General features: G+C 40.8%; 1 protein-coding gene across 3 annotated transcripts in view; it reads right to left on the bottom strand.

The window, feature by feature from the left end:
- The window catches only part of LOC149467286 (ephrin type-A receptor 3-like), a 267500-nt gene that overhangs the window by 197658 nt on the left and 44857 nt on the right, over positions 1-24985 (bottom strand). For all 3 annotated transcript variants that reach the window (XM_089671959.1, XM_089671961.1, XM_089671960.1), the window contains 2 exons: positions 19203-19267; positions 13819-14479 (listed from right to left, as the gene is read on the bottom strand). In XM_089671959.1, coding sequence (XP_089528085.1) covers positions 13819-14479; positions 19203-19267 — 726 coding nt within the window. The remainder of the gene's footprint in view (positions 1-13818; positions 14480-19202; positions 19268-24985) is intronic.

Here is a 24985-nt window from a genome sequence, read left to right as displayed (position 1 = left end):
GTCTTTTTCATCCTAATGTGGAAGTTAAGTTGTCACAAATATGGCAATTCAAAATGAGGGTATCATTTTAAAAATGCATACATAGAGGTTACCTTTGGGGAACCCGCATAGCAAAACAACCAAAATATGTACAGGTGAGGTATTATGCAGATGTCAAACATTTTCTTGTAAAAATCAAACTTGGTCCAGCCTTACTGCTTACCAAGCGTTTCTATTGGTCCTGTAACCAGTTCACTACTGCCCTATGTTTAAGAGCAGTGGGGCGGAAAATGCATATTTTTGCAGTGCCATTTATAATAATAAATAAGGCATGGGGAGCCTGTGCCCAATAATGGCTGAGATCCAAGCTGTCATGTGATGGTTCAGATCACAGATACAATGTAGACAGCAAATACAAATGGCTGTGTACCTTGTGATTTCTGTGACTAATCATAGCGATCATAAATGTAAACACTATAGAGTTTACATCTGAGAACCCTCCCCTTCCTCTTACAAAGGAGAAAGGAGATAAAGTGGGTATTTATCAATGAAGATTTGTGGATAAAGGAATCAGCAGCAATAGATGATTTGTGGTTCACTTTACTCCTCTCCTGTATATATCATCTCCATGTTGTCTCTTTGTGACCTGTATATTATATGATTCATCTCCCTAATCCTGCACATTAACCCCCTCATCTCCATCCCCCTACTGTATGTGACCTGCATTTTAACCACTTGCCAACCGCATTATACCCGAATTACGGCCAGAGTCCGGTTCTGGGAGGGCATCTGGTGACGTCTACCCAGAACTGTCACAGCATGAGTAAAGTTCTGCCGATAACTGACAAGTATGAAAGGGGACATCAAAAAAGAAGGAAAAAACGGAATGGGGAGACATGATTGCAACCTTTAAATACATCAAATGGGTGAATAAGGTTGAAGAGGGCCGTATTTTAAACATGAAACCAAAAACAAGAACACGGGGACATGACCTTAAACTAAATGGAGGAAAGTTCAAAACTAATCTCAGAAAGTGCTATTTAACTGAAAGAGTAGTTGATGCTTGGAATAACCTTCCAGCAGAGGTAGTGAGCCAGTCAACAGTAAATAGCTTCAAACATGCTTGGAACAAGCGTAGATCTACTCAGACAGAAAAGTTAACAAAAAAGAAAAAAGTTAGTGCCCATCAGTGCCGCTTATCAGTGCCGCTTATCATTGCCCATTATTGCCACCTATCAGTGCAGCCTCATCACTGCCTCCTCCTTATCAGTGCCCACCAGTGCTGCCTCATCAGTGCCACCTTATCAGTGCAGCCTATCAGAGCCCATCAGTGCTGCCTACCAGTGCCCCCTCATCAGTGCACATCAACTTGCCAAATTTTATAATAGAAACTAAGAAAAACTTTTTTTTGTTTTTTCAAAATGTTTGGTCTTTTTTCATTTGTTTAGAAAAAAAATAAAACATCCAGTAGTGATTAAATACCACCAATAGAAAGCTCTTTGTGTGTGAAAAACAATTATACAAATTTCATATAAGTATGACTGTACAATTGTTATTCAAAGTGCAACAGCGCTGAAAGCTGAAAATTGGCCTGGGCAGGAAGGGGGTTAAAGTGCCCGGTAGGCAAGTGGTTAACCCTTTTACCTTCTCCTCCCTGGTAGATGGAGAAGCAGCACAAGGTGCCAGTTACGATGCAGTGCAGAAAGCTCGCTTATAGAAAGAGAGATCATGGTGACAGAGGGGTGAGCTCACAAGTCTGCAGCTTCTTTCTTCACTAGCACAGGCTGGTAAAGGAGCAAGACCTGTAAATGCTACCTAACTAGTTTCACGCTTTGGACATGCTACACACACCCAAAAATGGTCATCATTGTACAAAGGAATGCGTGTAGTAGATCCAGTCCTTCTGCCTTGCTTCCTCATCCCAGTACACAGCAGTTCAGCACTGATTAAACAAGGTTCAGCTGTCAAAAAAAGCAGTAAATTACAGTGCTCAGATACTATAGAAAGATGCAATTTAACATATTGTTACTTTTATTTCATTCTGTCCATTCCTCTGCAGATCAAGGAGATTAACTTTGATCTACAGATGAAGTCAGTTAAAGCAACCTGACAAGTAAAAAAAGTAAAGTAAACAAAGTGTGGGTTTTTTTTTCTTTTTTTTTTAAAATAAAATGTTTCTCTGTTCAACCCCATTTTAAACCCTTCCTTTTCTCTAATCAGCCCTAATTACCTTCTTATTCCCCTTATCTATTCCATTATTATTTTCCTGCTATTTTTTTTCCATTTTTATTTTAAATAACAGTAAATAACATTGCTCAGATACTACAGAAAGATGCAATGTAACAAATTGCTACTTTTATATCATTCTGTCCATTCCTCCGTAGATCAAAGAGATGAAGTCAGTTAAAGCAACCTGACAAGTAAAAAAAAGTGGGGTTCTCTGTTCAACACCTTATTAAACCATTCCTTTTCTCTAACCAGCCCTAATTAACTCCTTATTCTCCTTACATTCTTACTTTATTACCCACTAATATTTAAACATTTTTGTTTGTTTTGCTTGTTATTATTTTTACACATTTAACATATATTTACGTTTCACATAAAACGTGCAAAATCAAAAATAACAATCACTGTAGCAAGATAATATTTATGAAAAAAGCCTTGTTTGTCTTTAAAAACAATATATGTATTACCTTGTTATTTTAAAACTGAACTCCACCCAAAAGAGGAAGTTCCGCTTTAAGGCCCCCCCTTTCACATTTAGCAATCTTTTTTGAGGGGTGAGGGGGAGTGGGTACCTGATTTTGACAGGTACCTGCTCTGCCTAGATAGTCCAAGCGGAAATGCTCCTTCCCCACTCCCTCCCTGCAGTCTTCTGGGACACAGCACAAGTCCCAGAAGACTGCAGGACCAATCACAGTGCGCAACGCAGCTTGCACATGTGCTGTGGGCACCCGGCTGTGAAGCCACAAGCTGCCAGAACCGGGTGCCCACAGCTAAGATGCCTACACTGGGGACCGAAGAAGATACATGGTGCCCCCTCGGGTGAGCACATCGGTGATCCAGGGACAGGTACGTGTCCGTTTATTAAATGTTAGCAGCTAAAGTTTTTGTAGCTGCTGACTTTTAATTTTTACTTTTACTCTTACTTAGTAATGACTAAGCTATCACCAAACAAATGGGGTTATAGAAGGATAGTAAGAATTGCTCTGGTCCATAGGGGGGTGAATAGGTGTGAGAGGTGAAGTGTTTAAAATGGATCTCCAAGTATGATCTAACTAGCATACATGAATTGGTCCAGCTTGGACCAATGTGAATATGCATACAGTGGCTCTTATCTGAGGGTTCATTGGAGAGGCTAAAAATCACTGTAATTGTTGGTGCTGCTACAGTAATAGTAGAGATCCTGTGCCAAGCTGCTTACCTTCTGCACACTGACCACAGGGGGTTGTTTGCTCAAACCATAACAGAACACCCTGAATTTTTTTCAATGAATGCAAAGGGTTCTCTGATAGGAGGGGCGATCATGATCTCAACCTTTTCCAATCAAAGAAACCCTTGCACTAATTAAAAAATAAATAAGGTGTCCAGAGGACAAAGAAGGCTTTGTATTCATGAAAAAAATACAAGGCATTTATGAATGGTGGCAGAGTCAACGGAGAGCCCCCTGTGAATAGTGTGTTCAGGGGAAGCAGCTCAGCACATGACCTGGAAGAACATTACTATCATATTGGTAGCTCCTACTACTAGACTGATTGTCAGCTTCATAAGTAAAGCTCTCAGGTAAAAAAAATGTGTATACCAACATTGGTCCAAGCAGGACCAATGCATGTATGCAATAAAGATCATATGAGTTCAGCTTTACCAGCTCTGTGCTGTGTGCCAGACATGTGTACACTTCAGAGCTGGATGGAGACAGCTAGATTCTTAAGCAGGTAAACCCAATTCCATATACAATATGTATTTCATTTGTGTATTTAGCTTTGCTCTTAGAGTTTAGCTCTAATAAACTGTGACATCTCCTCATGGGTGCCCCTTCTCTCTTCTCTCTTGGCTGTCATTCAGAGGTCCTGCCCACAACCTGCAACAAAGGAAATGGGAATACCTATAAAAATTACTAAATTCTATTAACTACCTTTTGCTGCTTACAAGCTGTCTGCAATTAGGTATTGGTAGGTGTTTGCAGGCTCCCAGCTTAGTAATAGGAACGAAGGCTGCATTTTTTCCCACAATCCAGATCAGTAGTAGAGGAGGCTAAAAAGTAATATAAAGCTTTCAGAGGGAGAACTGACACATTTCAGTCTTGTTCTTCCTCTAAGTTCCTACAATTATGTAGCACTACCCTGAAGGAGTCACTGGATGGTATACCATTGGGTGCCTTTGCCCTGTGATGGACAGGGTCCATGATTAGATAGTTTAAACACATTACTGTTGATACTATTGCTATTTCTGTTGTTACTGCTGAGCCAGCCTCCATCCTTTTCTTCAGTCTGTTGTGCTCTTGCTGGAGGGTGATGATAGGCAAGAGAATTATGACTCTGGTCACATGTACAGTAAATTTGCATTGGTATTACTGTTACTTTTTGCTGGTTAACCAACTGTTTCCATTCCAGGGCTTTCATTTGTTAAGTCCACTTAAAATTAAATACAGGTGTGTCAGTATTTTCAAGTCCAGGTATGGGTGGTTCATCACCGGTGCAGTTCAGAGGGCCCCTATTCAGTCCAGCATCTCCTTTTGGGGGTAGCACTAGAAGTGGGAGGTCATCCAGGATCTAAAATTAGATTGGGCTCTTTAACTCCTGCCCAGCAGTACTGAGAATGAGCAGCAGCAATTACTTTTTTTTCCTTCTCTCTTGTGATGGACAGCTGTTCCTACAGCTAAATGGTACAGTCCCCTAACAGCCCTGGGGCTAGAAGACTTGATTGGATGCCTGGGCCAACCTGGCTTCAGATTGAGTGCTGGTCAGCCTAGGTCCCACCCATCACAGGGTTTAAGGTTAGGAGACCCTTGAGGGGGTCAACAAGAGTCTCCGGAGGCCCTGTTGAGAGGTGACCCCCTGTGCTTTAGGAGAAGTTTGTGTGTGTGTGTGTGTGTGTGTGTGTGTGTGTGTCCCAAGGAGTGTGAATAGAAACTGGGACATATTACTGGGAGATCCTGCTCCTACCCTGATCATTGCTGTGTGCAGCCTGGGCTGAAGGTATCAGGAGCCCAGTGCCACTGCTGCTGTGCTGTGATCAGTGTCCTGTATAGGGCAAAGATGGAGGAGGCTTGCATAGGGGTGAATGAATGGCTGTGATAGATGGAGCTGCAAAAATCAGGAGATGTGCTTTGCAAAAAATACATGGCTGCTAAGTGAGTCTGCAAAAGGCCCTGGACTGCAAGACTGCAGGCTGCCCTGCTGAAGACTATCAGCTTGTCTGGAGAAAACTACAAAGTATTATACTGCTATGGGTTTTATGAGTAGTGCTGCTATTCTAGAGACTGCTTTACTGCTCCAGAGACTGTACTACCATTCCAGTACTTATGCTGTTCCACTGTGTCTGCTGTCTGAAGAGTCCTATTGTTTCTGTCTACAGCTTCCTAGAGGTGCTTCAGAATCTCCACAGCTTAGATAGCTAGGCTCAGGGCTGTGGGCTACCTTATGCATGACTTCATCACACAGGGGCTGCAATCCCATCCTATTACACAACCACTCTGGTTGGAGAGTGATCCTAGACTGGATGTTGACCAGAGGAACTGCATCATAATCTCAGATTGGTGAAAGGTTGTTTGGCCACTTTGTAATACAGTTGTTGTTGTTGAACATTGCCACTGGAGGAGACTGGAGCTCTTAACTTCCCTGGGATTACAAGCACTCCCTCTGGGGAGTAAGAGCACCATCGTAAGGGCCCCAACATCAGCAGGATGGTGTTTAGTGCCCTACTCACCGGTGGTAGAAAGGATCTGTGATTTAGTAGTTAGAACACACTGCTGTCGATACAGTTGCTATTTCTGTTGTTACTGCTAAACCAGCCTTGTTGCCTTACTGGTGTGTACTGGCCAGAGGTGAACAACAGGAAATAATTACTCTGACTTGGGTCACATGTATATCTTTATTGGTTCTACTGTTACTCGTTGTTGCTGACCAACCCTTACCCATACAGGTGTGTAGGTGTTCTTGGGTTCAGGTAGGGCATCATTGGTGCAGAGCAGAGGGACCTGATATCGAGTAGCTTCTTCAGGGCATAGCACTGCACTGATTTCAGGCGACGTGGCTATCTTAAATTTACTACAGCTGAAACATAGATTTTTACATTATGGGAGAGATCTATTTATAAATCACCCATGATTCACACATTTCACCCAAGACTCACACAATGATCCAATTAGTAAAATGTGTGAATTGTGGACAAACATTGTGTGAATCTTATGGGAAAACATTTATAAATAGACCCCTAATAGTTGTTTGTCCTCATCTTTGGAAGGACAATTCTAGAGATATATGATCCAGGCAACATTCATCCCGTTTGCATTTAGTGCCCTACCACTGCTCCCTTTTTGACAGTCATGTAGGGTAAGTGCAGGAAATATATTTTCTGGCAAAAGTATGTTACTTTACTGACACTACCTTAACCCTACTGAACCTAGAACACAACTAAAATATCCCATGTGGTGTTCAAGGTGCATGTAGGTTTTGACAGAACAAATTTGTTCCCAGAACCCAGGACTAAAAGTGGGTAGGTGGTAAAAAAAAAAACCCTAAAATTACAGGTTATTCTGAGGCCTCATATACACAGGCACTAGTTGCAGAATTAGATTTAGCCCCTGTGCATTCTAGAGCCATGTTTGTCCCAGCTTTCAGTTGGTTTTGCTCCCACTAGTGACATAAAGGAAAGACAAAGGGCTTGCATCCTTTGGTGTTGCATAGCCATTACTGGCAAATTGCTCTCAATTAATACAGCATGAATGCAGCAAAAAGTGCTCATGATGTATTCTCTTAAAGCCACTTTCTTATGCCACCCTTTTGGCCTGGCATTAGTGGGCAGGCATAAAGAAGGTGTGCCGAGTGCCACCTTTTGAAGCCTTCTATACAAGGCCTAAGATGTCCTTTTTATACATACTTTTCAGTTGTGCAACTTTGTAGATAAAAACTGGGTAGAATTTGCCTTCAAATCTGATTTTGAAACACGAAAAGAGAAATATAAAAAAATATTAACCAAATAGAAGAAAATCAAATAACATTATAAAAACGCAAAGCGGCAGCAGTACAGCTATTATAATGGTGCCCCTGCTGGTCTAGCCATAACATAAGTGTCATACATCTAATCTAGGCTTCTCCTGCACTGTATGTGCCTCCCAGACCGTTGTGCTACTTTACTATGTTTAATCCTGCAGTTAAAGTGCAGCGAGGCAGGTTTAATATCATCAGCTTTTAGCTGTAAGGTCACTGCTTCAGGCTTGAAGGTAGCGAATGCCGAGGGGAATTCTCCGGACTCAACTTCAGTTTGCAATCTCAGTAAATTATTCATGGCTCAGAATCGGGACAGAGGCGGCTGCAGTGCTAGCAGCTGATAGAGGTTTGTCACTCAGCAAGCCAGAACAAATGCCCCTCTCTTTATTTTCTCCATGTACACACATGACCTCTTCATAATCAACCAGTACAAGATGTTCACACTAGCCTAGGACAGAGAAACACCCTGTGTGAGCAGGTAGGAAGGTGCTTTCAATACACCTAACCCTAGCTTTCTGTCAGGGCAAAGAATACTTAACAAGACAACTCTTTAGTCAAACAATACATTATTCTCTGCCCCAATGAAATGGAATGTCCCAAAGACAAATTTTCACAAATTTATATACACCTATATACAAATTGATATGTGGAGCCTACATGAAGAATTGATGAGGAAAGAAGGACAGAGAGATTTGAGTTAAAAATAGGAACTATCCATTAAAGACAGGGGTGGTGGGATTGTTACATCTTTGCTATACCACGTATCAGTCTATTTGTGATATTTTTGTGGCAAAACATAAATTAACTTTTAACTTAAAGTGTTACTAAACCCAGGACCCTGCATTCACCATATCTGGTCTCCCACAGTACACACAACATGGAAATGCAATTATTTTAGTAAATATAAACTGCTAAATACCTTTTCTCATCAACGGTTTTAGCAGTCTTGTGACTTCTATCAGTGTCCAGCAGAGCACTGGTTAAAGCTTGTAGGAGGAGTTTTAATTCTGCTCTAGGAGGCTGCAGAAGCCCTGACCTCTATCTGGATAGTGCTGATTGGCCCTGTGCTGAATACATGCATTCTATCAAGAAAAAAAAAAACTCTCTAGCAATACACACCAATCTGAGCATGTGCAGCTTGCTCCCAAGCCTCTGTTATATCAGGAGATGGATTGGGGACATTAGAAGAAGGGGAGGAACAGAGAAGACAGGATTAAACTTATTCTATTATCTTTTTCACACAATGTGGAGGATTAACCCCTTAGGTTCCACAGTGAGTGTAACAAACATTCTTTACTGCATAAACAGACTGATTTTACTGTTGTGGGTTCAGTTACACTTTAATATGTAAATCGGATGTAAGAATAAAAATAAAGATTGCAGATCCAAGAACTAATTAAGTTTCAGTTTTAAATGCTAAAGGTAGTTATACAAAAGCAAATATTTTACCACTTCAATGCCAGGCACTTTTACCCCCTTCCTGCCCACGCAAATGTTCAGCTTTTGTGCTGTCGCACTTTGACCGGCAATTGCACGGTCATGCAACACTGCACCCAAACTAAGTTTCTATAATTTTTGTTCACACAAATAAAGCTTTCTTTTGGTGGAATTTAAATCATCACTGAGTTTTTTGATTTTTTGCTAAATAAAAAAAATAAAAGATTGAAAATTTAAAACAAAAACAAAACAAAAATACATTTTCTTCATTTCTGTTATAAAATTTAGCAAATAAATAATCTTTCATTAAAAATGTAGGCTAAAATGTATTCTGCTACATTTCTTTGGTAAAAATAACCCAAATCAGTTTATGTTATTTAGTCCGTCGGGAAGTTAATAGAGTCCACAAATATATATATGGGATATATATATACATGAAAATCAATCGACCCTGATGTACTGACGGCCGATCTCATTTCTTGAGGTTTAAGAACACCAGGACAATACAAATATAGCCCAAATGACCCAATTTTGGAAAGTAGACAGTCCAAGGTATTTAGTAAGAGGCATGTCATAATTTTGTCACAACATTGTCACAATTTTTTGTAAATTGAAAAAATTTTTGTTCTCACAATGTTTTTTTTTTTTTTTTTTTTTAAATGTGCTGTCACCAGAGCAGCACAGCATCATCATATAACTGACATGGCAATGACCAGGGACACTGACTAGTGACAGTATGTAAAAAAAAAAAAAATTATAATTTAAAAAAAGATTTTTCTTTTTTTATTAAATTTCTTTTTTTCCGTTTTTTTTTTTTACATACTATGACCAGAGCAATACAATGTTACCCTAGTAATATTGTACTACACTGGGGAGGTGATCAGGATTTTCTTTTTCTTTATTTACACACCAGTGTTACCAACAATTATTTTTCGATTTGATTCATACTGTGTGTTTTGTGATTCAGTGTGTTTTGTTGTGATTAGCTGTGATTGGCCACAGCTAATTACATGGTACAGATGGGCTGTGATTGGCCCTGTCTGTATCATGTGATCACTGTGACCGATCACAACGAAACAATAGTACACAATGGATGACATGAATGAAAGCCATCCATTGTGTAGAATTTTGATGTGATCTGCTGTGATTGGTCACAGCATTCACATGGTACCAGCAGCAGGCCTGTACAGTGATCTGTTATTGACTGTGTCCAGGGGACGCAGTAGGTGACAGATCGCAGGGCAGTGCAGCACGTGGGGCCCTTGCAAGGCGCGTTCTAGGGAGCACGTCATATGATGTGCTCCCTAGAGAAAACGAGAGAGTTCGTGCCTGACCATCATTTGCCTGTAGGTTTGGTGGGAACTGGTTAAAGTTGCTCTAAACCCAATCCTCAAAATCTCTTCCAAAATAATCTTTTATATAATGAACAGCTCCTATTTTGTATCTTTTGATCCCTTTTGATTGCTAAATATATCTTTGGAAGCATTTTGTTATATCTGTTCAAAGGGTGCAAAAAATAGCTGTTGATCCTACCAGAAATTCAGTGAGCTGATAACTTCCTGTGCTGCATTCTTATCAGAAACTTTGTTCCCAGGTGACAACACTGCTTCTGCATAGATACAGTATAGCGAGGGAGCGTTGTCACTCTAGGACAGAAGGTGTGTTACTGGCAGGATCACCAGGTGTCGAAAAGGGGGAAAAAGCCTGAAAAAAGAAAACTATTGCAGTCACCACATCTAAGGATTGGTAACCTGCAATGTATTAAATGTTTGTTCTTGGAGTTAAATAACCTTTTAAAAAAGAGACAAATTGTAGACACAACAGTGAGAGGAAATCTATTTGAAATTAGTAAAAAAGTCATCAAGAGAACAAGTATCCCAAATGAAAAATGTACCCTTTTATTTATTTATTTCAGATACTTATATAGCACCATCAATTTATGCAGCACCTTACATCTATATATTGTACATTCACATCAGTCCCTAACCCTCAAGGTGCGTACAATCTAAGGTCCCTAACTCACATTCATTCATACATACACATACTAAGGCCAATTTAGATAGGATCCAATTAACCTACCAGCATGTCTTTGGGGGAGTGAGAGGAAACCGGAGTACTCGGAGGAAACCCACGCAGGCACAGGGGGAACATGGAAACTCCAGGCAGGTGGTGCTATGGTTGGGATTTGAACTAATGACCCTTGTACTGCCAAGTGGAAGTGCTAATCATTTAGCCACTGTGCTGCCCCATAAATAAAGTCATCATAAGAACAAGTGTCCCAACTGAAAAATGTACCCTCTCTTCTCTTTTTATTTTCAGATTTGGGACTTTTTTGTTACTCCAACTCTTGGTGGCAACACACCATACTGTATCTATTGAGGAGCAACATTGTCACCCTAGGACAGGAAGCTTTTAGGACTAAAGAGCGCCTCTCCTACATAACATTGTGGGAAGTGTTCTGTAATCCACAGAGATCCCTGGAAATAACTGAGTTATCAGCTGACACATTTTTTGCCAGGATCAAGTTTTTTTGGAAATACAGAACAGATGTAATAAAATATTTTAAATGTGTATTTAAGAATTAAAAGGGAGCAAGTATGGTAAATTCATTTATGGGATTCACATATACTTTATCTATTCCCTTTTTAACCAAAAAGGGAAAAAAAGTTTTGGTTTTGTATATACTTTGGGATAAATATAATAATAACTGCAATAAAATACACCACACTTCTTTAATCCCACAACCCTATTTAAAGTGATTGTAATCCCTTATATATACCCAGTAAAGTGACTAGCCTCAGGTGATACACAGAGATGAAATAAATATTACTATATGAGTTGAACCTGTTTATCTTCAACCATTTATTCTCTACAGTCATTCAAAGTCCAGCATTTGTACAGCTTGTCTGAGCTTTCAGAAAGCAGGGGGAGGGGAGCTAAATTACGCTCTGCAGAGCTCAGTGACGAGAGCTCTGAAAGTTGATAGGAGGGAAGGGAAACATCCTCTTCACACAGCACACGGGAACAGAGATGTGGCTGTCAAACACAGGCTGTGTGCTGGAGCTCCCTCCCCTGTCACCTTTTTTTCCTTGGTGTCAGAAAAACTTGTCAGATGTGACTCATACAGACAGCAGAGGAACGGGGTAGCAGGCAGAAATTACACTTAGTGCTCTGGATTGAGACAACTACATACTATAGAGGAATATGCTTTGTTCAGATTCCATGTCTGAGGTTTACAACGACTTTAACTCTATAGTTCATCCTAGCCAACTTTCTGTTAAAATCCTCTAGAAAGTACATTGAACCATAGCAGCTAATTTTAGGCTGCAGATCAAGATGTAGAAAGCCCCACAATGTCTCAGTATTTTCTTTGACAAAATTCCAGGCAAAAATCTTCATTTCTGTTGCAGCTAAAGTGATCCATACTTGGGTTAAATGTGAGCACCAAGGGGTATTCTGTAGTGGTTTAAATAGTGTAATATGCTTTTTCCCGTCACTCTCTGTCCAACCCACATTCTGTCCCTGAGTACTTCTTGAACTGAGTGTCTGAAGTGTGGGGGCCTGGTCTCCAATCACTTGTACATTATAATTTCTCGTAATGGATATGAGAATACAGCTACATTTAAAGCCCAATAAATCAATTGTTCCGAGAGCTCTTCCTGGCAGGTATCAATTACACCCTATTTCTAAATTAACTTTAGGTTTCATTTTATCCTGTTATTTACTGATTTTAGTACATTTTAAAAGAAAAGTTTCTCCCCAGCTACCATTCCGAGAATAATTCCTATTAATGTGTCAAAGACTAATACTTTAAATGGAAGACTATTATATGAAAATTAGATTTTTTTTTTCTACTTTATAAGGACTCCCAGCAGAAATGAAGGTGCCTCCAATGGCATAATCACATGCCAAGTCTGATGGTACAAAACATAATATGCACATTGTATATCCTCATCATCATGAAATCAGATACTGGCAGACATTAACCCCTTCCCACCCTTCCCTGCATCCCTTTACATCATTTGGAAAGGATGGGCGATCATGATCGGAAGCCAGTCTCTCCAGCTACTGATCTGTAGCCCAGAGTGCTGTCTGCTGAAAGCATACAGTGAGAATGCTCTCAGCTCATAAACAACAGCCACCCAGCGATGCATATGTATGCCCGTATGGATGTTAGAGCCTACCCTTTGCAGCCGTATATATGTGTCAGGCTGTCAATAAAGGGGTTAACCTAAAACATCTTTTCTGTGATATGCCCAAATTTTTGACAGTTCCATCATTAACATATTTATGGAATCTGAAAATGGGACCATCAAAATCTGGACAATATGAAGGTACACATTCGGAACACTAAAAGATAAAAGTGGTCTACAACAAGGATTACATTAGTAAACCAATTCTTGTAAATCCAGAAGGGCATTTGTTTTCTATTTGAATAGTTTATTAATTTTGCAGAGTTTAAGTTTAAGATCATAGTTAGACTTTGAGTGTTTAAAGCCTAACTAGCTATATATATATATGTAAATATATATATATATATTCCACAGATGTTGTTAAAAAAAAAAACAGTTCAGACTGCTGTACTCACCTTCAGTCCAGAACTGTCCTCAGTCATTTGGGTTGAATGACCCCCAGAGTAACTCAACATGGAAGACTGAGAATATACCGTGAGTGCAGCGTGTCATGGGCCTGCCCCCAAAGGGTGCCCTGCATTCGGTATGTATTTGTGCAGAGTTTGGCACTGATGTCATTACATCAAAGACATTCTCTGCATCATTAAAGACCTACCAGCCCAGAGAAGAGGAAGAAGACCCTGTGGCATCACCAGCCAAAGTCATAAGTAAAGGTGAGTAAAAAAAAAATGCATAAAAAAACAACTTGGGGGACCTTAGGGAGGGAAGCGGAGTTGGGGTTTAATGCTTTGTGTATCACATATGCTTGCAGTAGGGTTTCAGCGTGACAGTATCTGCTCGGGCTTCTTTTCTCATTAATCAAATTCAAGTAGAGAGGCAATCTCTGTAACATGTACTGTCTGTCTGAGAAAAAGTACACATTTTTTATTAGCTGTCGAAATGATACTTTCACTGGCATCAAAAGTGATAAACAGTAATAGACAATCAATCACAAAAAAAGCAAAGGCTTATACAAAACACAGTGTTGTTTCTGTAGAGGAATAAAGAAGAGAACTTACGTTGGCAAGCATTCCTCTTCTCTTCAAAGCCTGGTTTGCAGGAACAACGGCCAATAGGTACCAGCCAACCACCATCAGCACTACAGTACATCTTAGGCACATCAAACTCTACTGAGTTATTGACACATGTTCCTTTTACTTCCACCAATGCTGAATCCCCTCCAGTAACAGTGTCAGGGAAGAGGGCCAAGTTGCGGATGGTCGTTGGACACTTTTTGTAAAAGACCCGGACTGATACCAAAGCAATACATGCTCCAACATCTTGAAAAGCCAAATAGAATCCTTTCTTGTACAAGTTACTAATGTCTCTCACTTCTGTATTAAGCTTCATGACCCGGTCACCAACATCCACCTGGGTAAAACTTTCATCTGCAGCAATAGTGTCAATCTTAATGAACTGATTCTCATGAATGTGCCACAAGTTACTGTTGTCCGACTCATAATAGTACATGTTGAAGGTTTCCTTGCAGGTGCCTGATACCCCTGGTAGACTATTGCAGTCTCTCAAGGTGAACTTGATTTCAATATATACACGTTGGGCCTCTCCTCTTGGTATCCAGCTGGTCCTCAACCAGTTATTTTGGTTGATTTCTAATACATTGCAGACTTGGTACGTTCTCATAGGCGTGTTTCTTTCATCCATTACACTGATTTCTTCCCACTGGTATAAATGAACACAATGATAAATGAGGGTACAAGAAAAAAACAAACATGAATAGTTATTAGGCCTGGCATCAAACTCTCTGGCAATTACAGCTTGTATATTTTAAGGGGCCATATAGGAAAAACAATTAAACAATGCAAGCTGATGATAATGATGCTAATAATTAATACTCTACATTAGGATATATGTTTTTTCAGCATTTCATTATCAATTTACTTTTGGCAATGTCGCTTTCAGCCTAGACTGGCTCCCAAAAATTATATATTAGTACAGACATCAGAAAGGTAAACAAAGGGGATATCTGATGGTGATAATGATATAGTCCAGGACATTGAATTTATAACTTTGAGGTATTTGCAAATGGCCAAGGTTTAGATTAACAACTGGTGGTAAAATACACAGTTTAGTTTTAGCACGGGGGAGGGGGTGGGGAGTTAAATGTCATTAAAACACCTAATAAAAAGCATCCCAAATGCTGAAAGATATGCGGCTTAGTATCAACATAGCTGGTGGATTGTAGGCTCGCCACAGACATGCTTGGGCTGGTTAGTTCTCAGTGGTGGGGGTACGTCTTACATAGGGTGAATGTTACCGTAAAGTCCTTTCTCTATTCAAGAACAGATACTGCTGAATTTAGAGAATGCAATACTCACTGAGTGAATCCTGGATGAATTTCCACAAATTTGGTGAATGTACACCAAGGAATTTTGGGAAAATTTAGAGTAAGATTTTGGTGAATATCAGATGAAATGACCTTCAGATCTTTGATAAGTATACCCCTGTGAAAGTGGAACCTTAGGCATACAGCTAAAATCATGAGGCTGAAATACATATGTTTACTGTATGGATGTCACCGGTATGACTGTACAGTTTGCAAACTGTATGGAAAACATAAGATAGTTTGCATAAAATTACAAATCCTTATATGAGTAAAGAATTAAAGGAGAACTATAGCCAAAGCTGTTTTGGCTATACTTCTCTTGTAGGTCACAGGAGTGCAGTTTGTTCTGCACTCCTGTGATCCATTTCTAGTTGACAGCGGGCTAAATTCCAATGTTGGCTAACGTCATTCGGCTGGTCTAGGCTCTGAAAAGATCCCGGCTATATGGTCGGGATCCACCCAGAAGCCTAGACCGGCACCTGGCTCAGCCTCTCTGCAATCTGATGGCCCCAGCCCCTCCTGCTTCCTCCACAGTCCAGCACTCTAGTGAGCACTGGAGGGGCAGAGCATAGAGCTGGAGACTGATAGTCATGGCTCTCTGCTCAGAGCTGAGGGGGAGAATTGAGCGATCAGCAGTGTTTGATTGCTCAGTTCTCACTGCAGAACTGGCAGGGGAAAGGACACCTAGGTGAGTATAATTTTTTTTTTCCCCCATACTTCTCTTTTAAACATGTATGTATGTCAAGTGCATTTTTAGCCCTTTCATGGAGTTCTGCTTTATGTTTCATATATCAAAGTGTCATAGGATTATGCAGTGTTCCTTAACCACTTGCCTACCAGGCCAATTTTCAGCTTTCAGCACTGTCGCACTTTGATTGACAATTGCACGGTCATGCAAGATTCTACCCATATGAAATTTTTATTAATTTTTTCTCACAAATAGAGCTTTCTTTTGGTGGTATTTACTTGCCGGTGGATGTTTTACTTTTTGCGCTATAAACAAAAAAGTGCAAAAAATTTGAAAAAAAAGTTTCTTTATTTCTATTATAAAATTTAGCAAACAGGTAATTTTTCTCCTTCACTGATGTGCGTTGATGAGGCAGCACTGATGGGCACTGATAGGCAGCACTGATGGGCCCTGATAGGCAGCACTAATGAGGTGGCACGGATAGGCGGCACTGATAGGTGGCACTGATAGGCGGCACTGATGATGGGTACTGATAGACAGCACTGATAGGTGGCACTGACTGGCATCACTGCTGGGGACTGACTGGTGGCACTGCTAGGCATTGACTGGTAGCACTGTTGGGCATTGACTGGCGCAACTGCTGGGCACTGACTGGTGGCACTGACTGGCAGCACTGCTGGGCTGCACTGATGGGCACTGGTGGGTGGCATTGGTGGTCACAGGTGGGTGGGCACAGGTGGGTGGCACTGCTGGGCACAAGTAGGTGGCACTTATGGATGGCACTGCTGGGCACAGGTGCGTGGCACTGCTGGGTGGCACAGGTGGTTGCACTGCTGGGCACAGGTGGGTGCACTGCTGGGCACAGGTGGGTGCACTGCTGGGCACAAGTGGGCGGAACTGGTGGGTGGCACTGCTGGGTACCGATCATCAGGGCACTGATCATCAGTGCCCTGATGATCGGTGCCGATCCCTGCTCTAACAACTGCCGGGTCTCGGCAGTACTTTCCTCACGATCTGACAGCGTGAGGAAAGTGCAGCCAAGAACCGGCAATTGCATTTCCCTGTGATCAGAGTGTCATTGGACATGGCTGATCACGTTGTAAAAGGCCGATGTGATTGGCCTTTTACCACATCACATGATCAGCTGTGTCCGTAGGACACAACGATCAAGGAGATCGCCGGGTACGCGCCCCCGGGGGCACGCAGGAGAGCACGTTCTGGGAGGATGTCATATGACGCCCTTCCAGAACTGGCCGGCCGCAGTGTAGCCGTCATTCGGCTATCTGAGGTCGGCAACTGGTTAAATACACTTTGCGTCCCAAACAATCCAACTTGGATAATCAGCAAAGTTTCTTTCACTTGCTCTATTAGCCCTCGTGCACACTAGGTGTTTATGTGTATTTTCATGCAGGCGGAAGGTACAGGTGCACCGTTTGGTCCAGGGGCGGACTGACAACTCATGGGGCCCCCGGGCAATAGGGGATCATAGGGCCCCTGTGTCCTTGCCCAAACTCAAAAAAGTCTATGAAAAAGGTAACAGGAGCATCTTATGGGGCCCCCTACTGACCCAGGGCCCTCGGGCACTGCTCGAATTTCCAAATGGTCAGTCTGCCCCTGGTTTGGTCCCACTGCCATCAGCCATCTAAGAGGCTGAATGTTGCTGTGGCTGGATAGGGATGTATGGTATGGTATGTCAATAGTATGAACATTTAGACTGTATGCACCCCGGACAAATGCCCAAAAAAACAGACTTCTTGAGCTTGGGCCGTTTGTCCCTGGGTGCATACTACTCTAAATATGGGCAGCACAGTGGCAAAATGGTTAGCATTTCCACCTGGCAGTACTAGGGTCGTTGGTTCGAATCCCAACCATGGCACCATGTTCTTGCATGTTCTGCCTGTGTGAGTACTCCAGTTTCTTCCCCCACTCTAAAGACATGCTGGTATGTTAATTGGATCCTGTCTAAATTGGCCCTAGTATGCATATGCATGAATGAAAGCTAGGGATCCTATGGCCCTAGAGGGTTAGGGACTGTTGTGAATATACAAAATATATGTAAAGCGCTGCATAAATTGACAGTGCTATATAGTACCTGAAATAAATAAATATTAGTGCGATTCAGTGCACTGTCCAGCTGCAGCAGCCTACAGACTTTTATGATCTGTTCACACTAGGTGCAGTGGGACTATATTGGGCAGCTATTCCTGCACAGTGTCATACAAGATAAAGCAAAAAGTATTGTTTCCTATGAGCCCAGTTTGAGACCAGATTGTGGCGGTGTGTGGGTGGTGTACAGTAAAAAAAAAAGTACAGCAGGCTGTACTTTTTTAATGCTGTGTAGTGCAAGGCAATCCGCTGCCTCACATGACACAACAGTAGATACAACGTAATGAAAGTCACTGTAACATTTCAATAACGTTGGTAAAAAAAACTGAACAATATGATGCGCCGTGATCAGTTTTTCGGCACTGCAGCGATTCCACTGCACCGCCTGCTGGCAGTGGGGCCAGGTGGTGCGCCTGTGCCTTCCATCCACATGAAAACATCGGAATCTCATGCATCGGAGCAAATCATGCCTAACGCTGCAGAAATAGAATGTAGTGAAAAATTGCAAACTTCAAGATAAATGCATGGTAAACTTGGGATAATTCATCTTCATAAGACTCTAAATAAGCACAGACTGTCTGGTCTGTGTTCTTTTTCATCTAAACTATAAAGTTGGCCATAGATGGATCAAAATTTGGTCAGTTCAGCAGAGAGCAGCCGAATTCCAATCCATGTATGGGCAGGCTGGTTGTACTGAAGTCAATCCATCAATCGACTCAGTACAACCAGCTTGTTGTTTTTTTTTTTTTATTCATTCGATCACTTCAGGCGGATATAGCAGCCTGCAGTGATCATAGCATTCTGACGGCTGAGAAACCTCCTGCTGTCAGAATACAATAGCACAGAGGGAGAGATTCTCCCATCAACTAAATGTGTTGATGGGGGAATCAAGTGATTTTCTTTCCTGCAACCAGCTGATGCTGGAAAGAAAATCGCTTAATGTATGACCTGCTTACGATTCATAATTTTATTTTCTATTATCACACCTGCACAAAGAAATGGATTATCTGATTGGTTGTTATTTTTTACCTATTGCAAGTAAATACAACATATACATTATTTTAGACTATGTCACATAGTCCAGCACATATACTTTTACACTATATACACATACTTATTCATGTATAACTTATGTATATGCAGGGGTTTTCAAACTGCTGACTTGGGTTTGTATTTTAAGTTTTACTGACTCGCATACAAGAGATAATGTTAGTAGGAATAAAAGGATTCACAATTTTACTGTACAACACACTTAATATACTAACCCCTTCTGATGGATATGCCACCCATCCCAGGTCTCCAGCAGCAGACATAGAATCAAGTAAAGTTACTGGAAGAAAAACAGAAAAGAAACACTTTTATAGTTATGTTGTACAATGATGATACAGTACATACGAGTCCACATTCAACCACTGCTAAATTCTCATTACATTTAGATATACATTGCAGATGAAACAAAAATCCAGACCTCAGTTTGGCACTGATATTGTATGTTTTCTAGACCTCTTCACAGAAATGCAGATGAAATAATTAGTGTGCATGATGTAAGTCATCTTCAAACAAGCAAATATTGATGTAAATTGTATTTCAGTTCATCTTCAAAACCAATTTATTTTAATAGAGCCGGTTGCAATAATACGGTGGACTAATGTTCATTAAGAAAAGAAAAAGTCTCATGCAGAATGTTTTGCTCTGTTGACCCAAATTTTCTATTTAAGGCAATTGAATGAGGATCTTTAACTGCATCAACACCAAATCAAAATTCTCAAGTTTAGGAATGCATTCTTCAACATGTGCAAAATGAGCTAACCCTTATGGTTTTTTTTTTTTGGGGGGGGGGGTTTACAAACTAAATATGTCCTGAAATATGTGTGACTTCCTTGTACATGTGTTAAAGCTGAAGATTAACCACTTCAAGTCCGGACACTTTCACCCCCTTCCAGTCAAGGCCAATTTTCAGCTTTCAGTGCTATCACACATTGAATGACAATTGCGTGGTCATGCAACACTGTACCTATATGAACTTTGTAGCATTTTTTTTGAGAGAGATAAAACTTAATTTTGGTGGTATTTATTCACCACTAGGATTTTTATTTTTTTGCTATATAAATGAAAAAGTCCAAAAACTTTGAAAAAAAAAGTGTTTTTTTAATAAAAATGTGCAAAAAAATAATCTTTCTTTCTAAATCTTGGCTAAAATTTATTCATCTATCTTTTTAGTAAAAAAAAAATAAATAACCCAAATTAGTTTATAAATTAAAATTAAAAATTTTACATTTTTATTTTATTTTGTTATATTATTATTTATGTTTTGTTTTTTGTTTTTTTTAACATACTGTCACCCTAGCAGTACAGTGTCACCATAGTGAAATTGTACTGCTTGTGGAGGGTGACGAAGATTTTTTTTTCTTTTTTTACACTGATTGCTTTTACACCCATCAAGGCTATAAAAGCAACCATTTCTCCTTCTCTCTGGCTGCATTCTTGCAGCCATTGAGAACTACTGTGAGAGCTGTGATTGGTCACAGCTTGTCAAATTTTACAAGGCTGTTGTGAATAGCCTTGTACCAATCAGTGATCACATGAATCGGGACCTCACACAGAGGTCCCGTACAGCGATCTGTGTTCCAGTGTGTCCGCTGAGGACACAGCGGGCACCGATCATGGGAGCGCGCACAGGCAATGGATGCAAAGGGACGTTTAGAAACGTCTACCCGCATCAGCAGTGCTCCCGTCCAGCCGTTTATCTACATGGGCCAGATGGAAAGTGGTAATCTGTTTATATATTGTTTTCCATGGTTCATCCTTTTAACACCTATGCAGTTTGTGTTTGACCCATTTCTGCATTGCATTTTGCGTTGCTATTTAAGTTTTTGCACCTGCGTTTTTGACGCGTTTTGCTTTTTTTTCTTGTTGCTAGACAGATTTAAAACACAAAATGCAGCAAAAATGCAGCAAAAACACACTGCATGCTTATCTGCAGTGTTTCCATTGAAGTCTATAGAACCAAAAACTCAACTTTTTGCGTTCAAAAAAGTCCCTGACCCATTCCAAAAAACTCAGCGGATGAAAATGTGGGGATGTGAACGTGTCCCATAGGAAATCATGTTAAATGGACTGTAGTGCGTTTCTGCAAAACGCTGCGGAAAACGCTTGGGTGTGAACCTATGGTTAGACTTGGTGACATCATCATGGGATCTCTGCTCTTTTCTATGCAGTGCAGACATGGCTGGTATGAGGACCCAACAAGGTGCTGTACATAGCTTTCAAAAACTTTACAGCACCCTGCCTCTATCCTCTCCTCTCAAGAGACCTGATGCAAGCTGGGTCTTGGGAGAAGCTATGCAATTATCAAAATGCCTTGATGGATGTCAGTCTGGAGGAGTGGGCATTTCTTTGCAGGCTTTATTTGCATGATGCCATCTCTAGAGCCTTCATGGTTGAAAGAACTGAGATCTTATATATGAAATGGGCAGGCCAAGGACAGTAAGTCTAGGGAGGAAAGATCTAGAGGATGCTGGCTGTTCTCTATCCAGAAAATGAGGTGGGTTCTGTCTGTAGTTTCTAATGCTTACTGTGAGAAGCTCGCTTTGCACACAAACTCAGAGTTATACAATTTCAGTAGAAGAGAGATGTAAGGAGCTCCTGATGATGTGCCGTCTGAAGGTGGCATCCCATCGATATCGTAAAAGCACTTTAAGTTGCATCACACCATGGTGTTTTCACTGGCATTTGGTCATGCTCTTTTATGTTCTTTTATGCTCTTTTTTGGACAATGCTTCTTGGGCAAGTCTTTTGGCCGGCCAAGGCAATTTGTATACTGGACGAAAAAAATGGAAGGGGCTCTGTCCTCTTCTGTCTAGGTAAATTCGATCAGAGGGCAGTTTGGTGTAAACAAATAGCGGAATCAGTTTACTGCAGGCTGCCTGTAGAGCAGAGTAGACATGGACCTGTCATCCACCCACTCTGCTCTGTTCAGCAGGGGATCAACAGAAAGATCTCCTGCTGATCAAAACGGAGTCTGTCCCATGTGAAAGGGCCTTAATCTATATATAACTGCATAACTGATATATTTATAAGGGCCTGAAATTCAGTTTTAAAGATGTTTGTTACTTAAGCAAAGCTTGGAGTACTAGTGTGTTGATTAAACACATGAACATCTTGTGAGCTTCAGCACATATCTGCAATTATAAGCATAATGAAGTAAAAAACATATTGCAAATGCTAAAAGTAAACCATACTACAGTTATGATTTTCCAATGCTTACAATAGACACAGAAGTTTCAGTATAGGTATTCTTCATTTGCCACAAAAGCAATTCCTCTAATACTTTATATTTTCACATACAGAGGACAGTATGGAAGGAAATAATCCGAAAGTACCTGCAGATACTGTAACTACATGTAAGAGAAACCAGTCTAACCTCCAAAAAAAAATTTAGTGCAGCCTGCCAGTCTCAGCACCAGTCTCATCTAAATTTCCAGACTAGCCAGTACACATTTATTGTGATTTTAGTATTCTAAGATTATCAGCTACAGTAACCTGACCGCATACAATACCAAACTATCACCTATACCAGGGGCGGACTGACCATTCGAGCACTCGGGCACTGCCCGAGGGCCCAGGGTCAGTAGGGGGCCCCATGAGATGCCCCTGGTACTTTTCATTGGCTTTTTCATAGGCTTTTTTGGGTGTGAGCGAGGACACAGGGGCCCCATGATCCCCTATTGCCCGGGGGCCCCATGAGTTGTCAGTCTGCCCCTGACTTATACGCATCAAACTTTCACATATCATACAACAAGCCTCTAACATATGTGGATACCTTTGCGATGGTTTACTAATAGGACGGAGTGATTTGTATTCTCAAGCAAACATCCAAAATCAGTAATGACTGCATACAGGCTATGTTATGAAAGCGCACAAGATCCAATATATAAAACTAACATAAAGCTCTCATACATGTAGATGCTGCACATGAAAAGTTTTTACTCTTGCAGTACAAATTTCCAGAGCAAATTTGTAGCAGCTGAAATGTCGAGTAATTCTTATCAAGCCCCCACCACCACCACCACCACCACCACTAGCCAAAAATAGAGTGTTTATCAATGAGGATACATGAAACTGATGGCAAAAGTGATAGACAAAATGAAGGTGTTTTTTTCTGTTTTTTGGGGGGGGGGAGGGGGGTGTTCTGGGGGTTACAGAAGCTATCTTGAATGTTTCTTTTTTTATGTTTTTCAAACTTTTTTAAACAAAGTACTTAATCTTGGAGCTGATACCGAGTAAAACCTACAGTGGCAGCTGTCACTGAAATGGCTTTGTTGATGAACAAAGCCATCCATCACCAGTTTTAGATTTCGGGTAAGGATTAGCTTTAGGGTTAGGATTGGCAACATAATTGCACAGAATGATCCCCTACCTTCCCTTGGCAGTCCCACACCAGTGCTGTCTGCTCCTCCTTCATCCAGGTGCCCCCTTAGTAATCTAGGTGCTAAAGGGGCACCCATGTGCGCACTTTCCCACGTTCAGCAGTGTGCATTGTAGACACACACAGCACTGGTAATCCATGCCCCCATTCCCTCCTCACAGGAGTCTGACTGATGGCAGCAGCAGCCTACAGCTCCTGCTGGTCTCAGTGTCTCCTGTGAGACCAGAAAGTGAGAGGAACAGTGCTGCAGCTGGGACAGCGCTGGATCAGTGCCAGGAGTTAGATAAGTGTTCAGGCATGGGGGTGGTTAATTTTTATTTTAGAACCACTTTAAGGTTGGGCTAGGGTAGTTTTGTTTATTAAATACATTTATCACCCTGTCAGGGATCACATAATGATAAAATGGCTTTACTAGAAAAAAATCTAAGCAATCCACGTAGCAAAATTTAAGCAAAGTTAAAATGGGTTCTTTTACTGCTAAATTAATGTTGCCAAAAAAACATTGTTCACCCCATTCATTAAACCTTCAGCCTGCACATTTCAGAAGTAAATGATGCAAAGGTAACTTTGGTGACCCAAACACAACTCAACATTGTTTTATTGCCCATTATAAGATAAACGTTTTTATGCAAGATTCAGCTCACACCCTTATTCAGTTTTAACTACTTTGTTGAGTCTGGCTCTTTATCTTGTTTTCTCAAAGGTCACCTGAGGCCTCACAGTTGACCTCACACAACATCTCCCCACTCCTGAGCATGCATAAAGGCAGATGTAGATGGACATTGAAAAGACTGTAGGAGCTACATCTGGCTCCTGCTGTGCTCAGGAGCAGCCTCTTCCCTTCTATCTATAGAGCTCATTATGTGAATGCGCACTTGAGTTTAGTTCAAAGTACCTTAATACAACTGTGCCCTACTGAGATCCTGTGCTATGTAAAACTGACAAATTAAAAATCAATACAGAGGAGGTTTACACAGCCTCTTGACCAGCCATCTGATGTACATGCCCTAATAGTATTAAAAAACAGTATTTCTATTGTGTGAATTTCTCTTAACTACTGTATATGGCTTTGTCTTAGGGCACTGTTATGCACCCACAGTGGTGGGAAGAAGGTGCATGAGGTCAGATATTTAACAGGAAAGCACCTCTGACCCCTGACTCCCAAAATGAGAAAGCTGAGACAATGGATATTATGCAATAAAGAGCTTAAAGCAGTCTTTGTGCACAAGTAATATTTGATGGGGCAGTATAAAGAGAAGTAATATATTTAACAATTCCCTGTTCAGTATTGCTTTCCATGTATGATTCACATAGCTTGTAAACAGGGACATTAATGATAATTTACTTAGCTTGGTGAATGCGGTGACGTTGTGCTGACTCAATCATCCAACTGTGTACAAGCAACAATCTTACTGTTTTTTTTTTTGCAAACGATTGGGTATCTTTGCATAGTGATTTTTCACTTAGCTTCAATGTATTCACTAAGTTAAGTGAAAATTAAATTTCCAAAGACAAAATTGCAAAGTAAACATACTCCATTTCTTCTGTAAGTCAACCCCATTTCCCTCTCTCTAGATTTTTATAGCTGGAATTGGTCAGAAATGTCAAACTCATCCAAAT

This window comes from Staurois parvus, unplaced genomic scaffold (genome assembly GCF_062004578.1).
Source record: "Staurois parvus isolate SC_StPar_1 unplaced genomic scaffold, SC_StPar_1.0 ptg000116l, whole genome shotgun sequence".
Lineage (NCBI taxonomy): Eukaryota > Metazoa > Chordata > Amphibia > Anura > Ranidae > Staurois > Staurois parvus.
The sequence above is the reverse complement of the archived record's forward strand: the minus strand, read 5'-3'. Positions and strand labels throughout refer to the sequence as shown.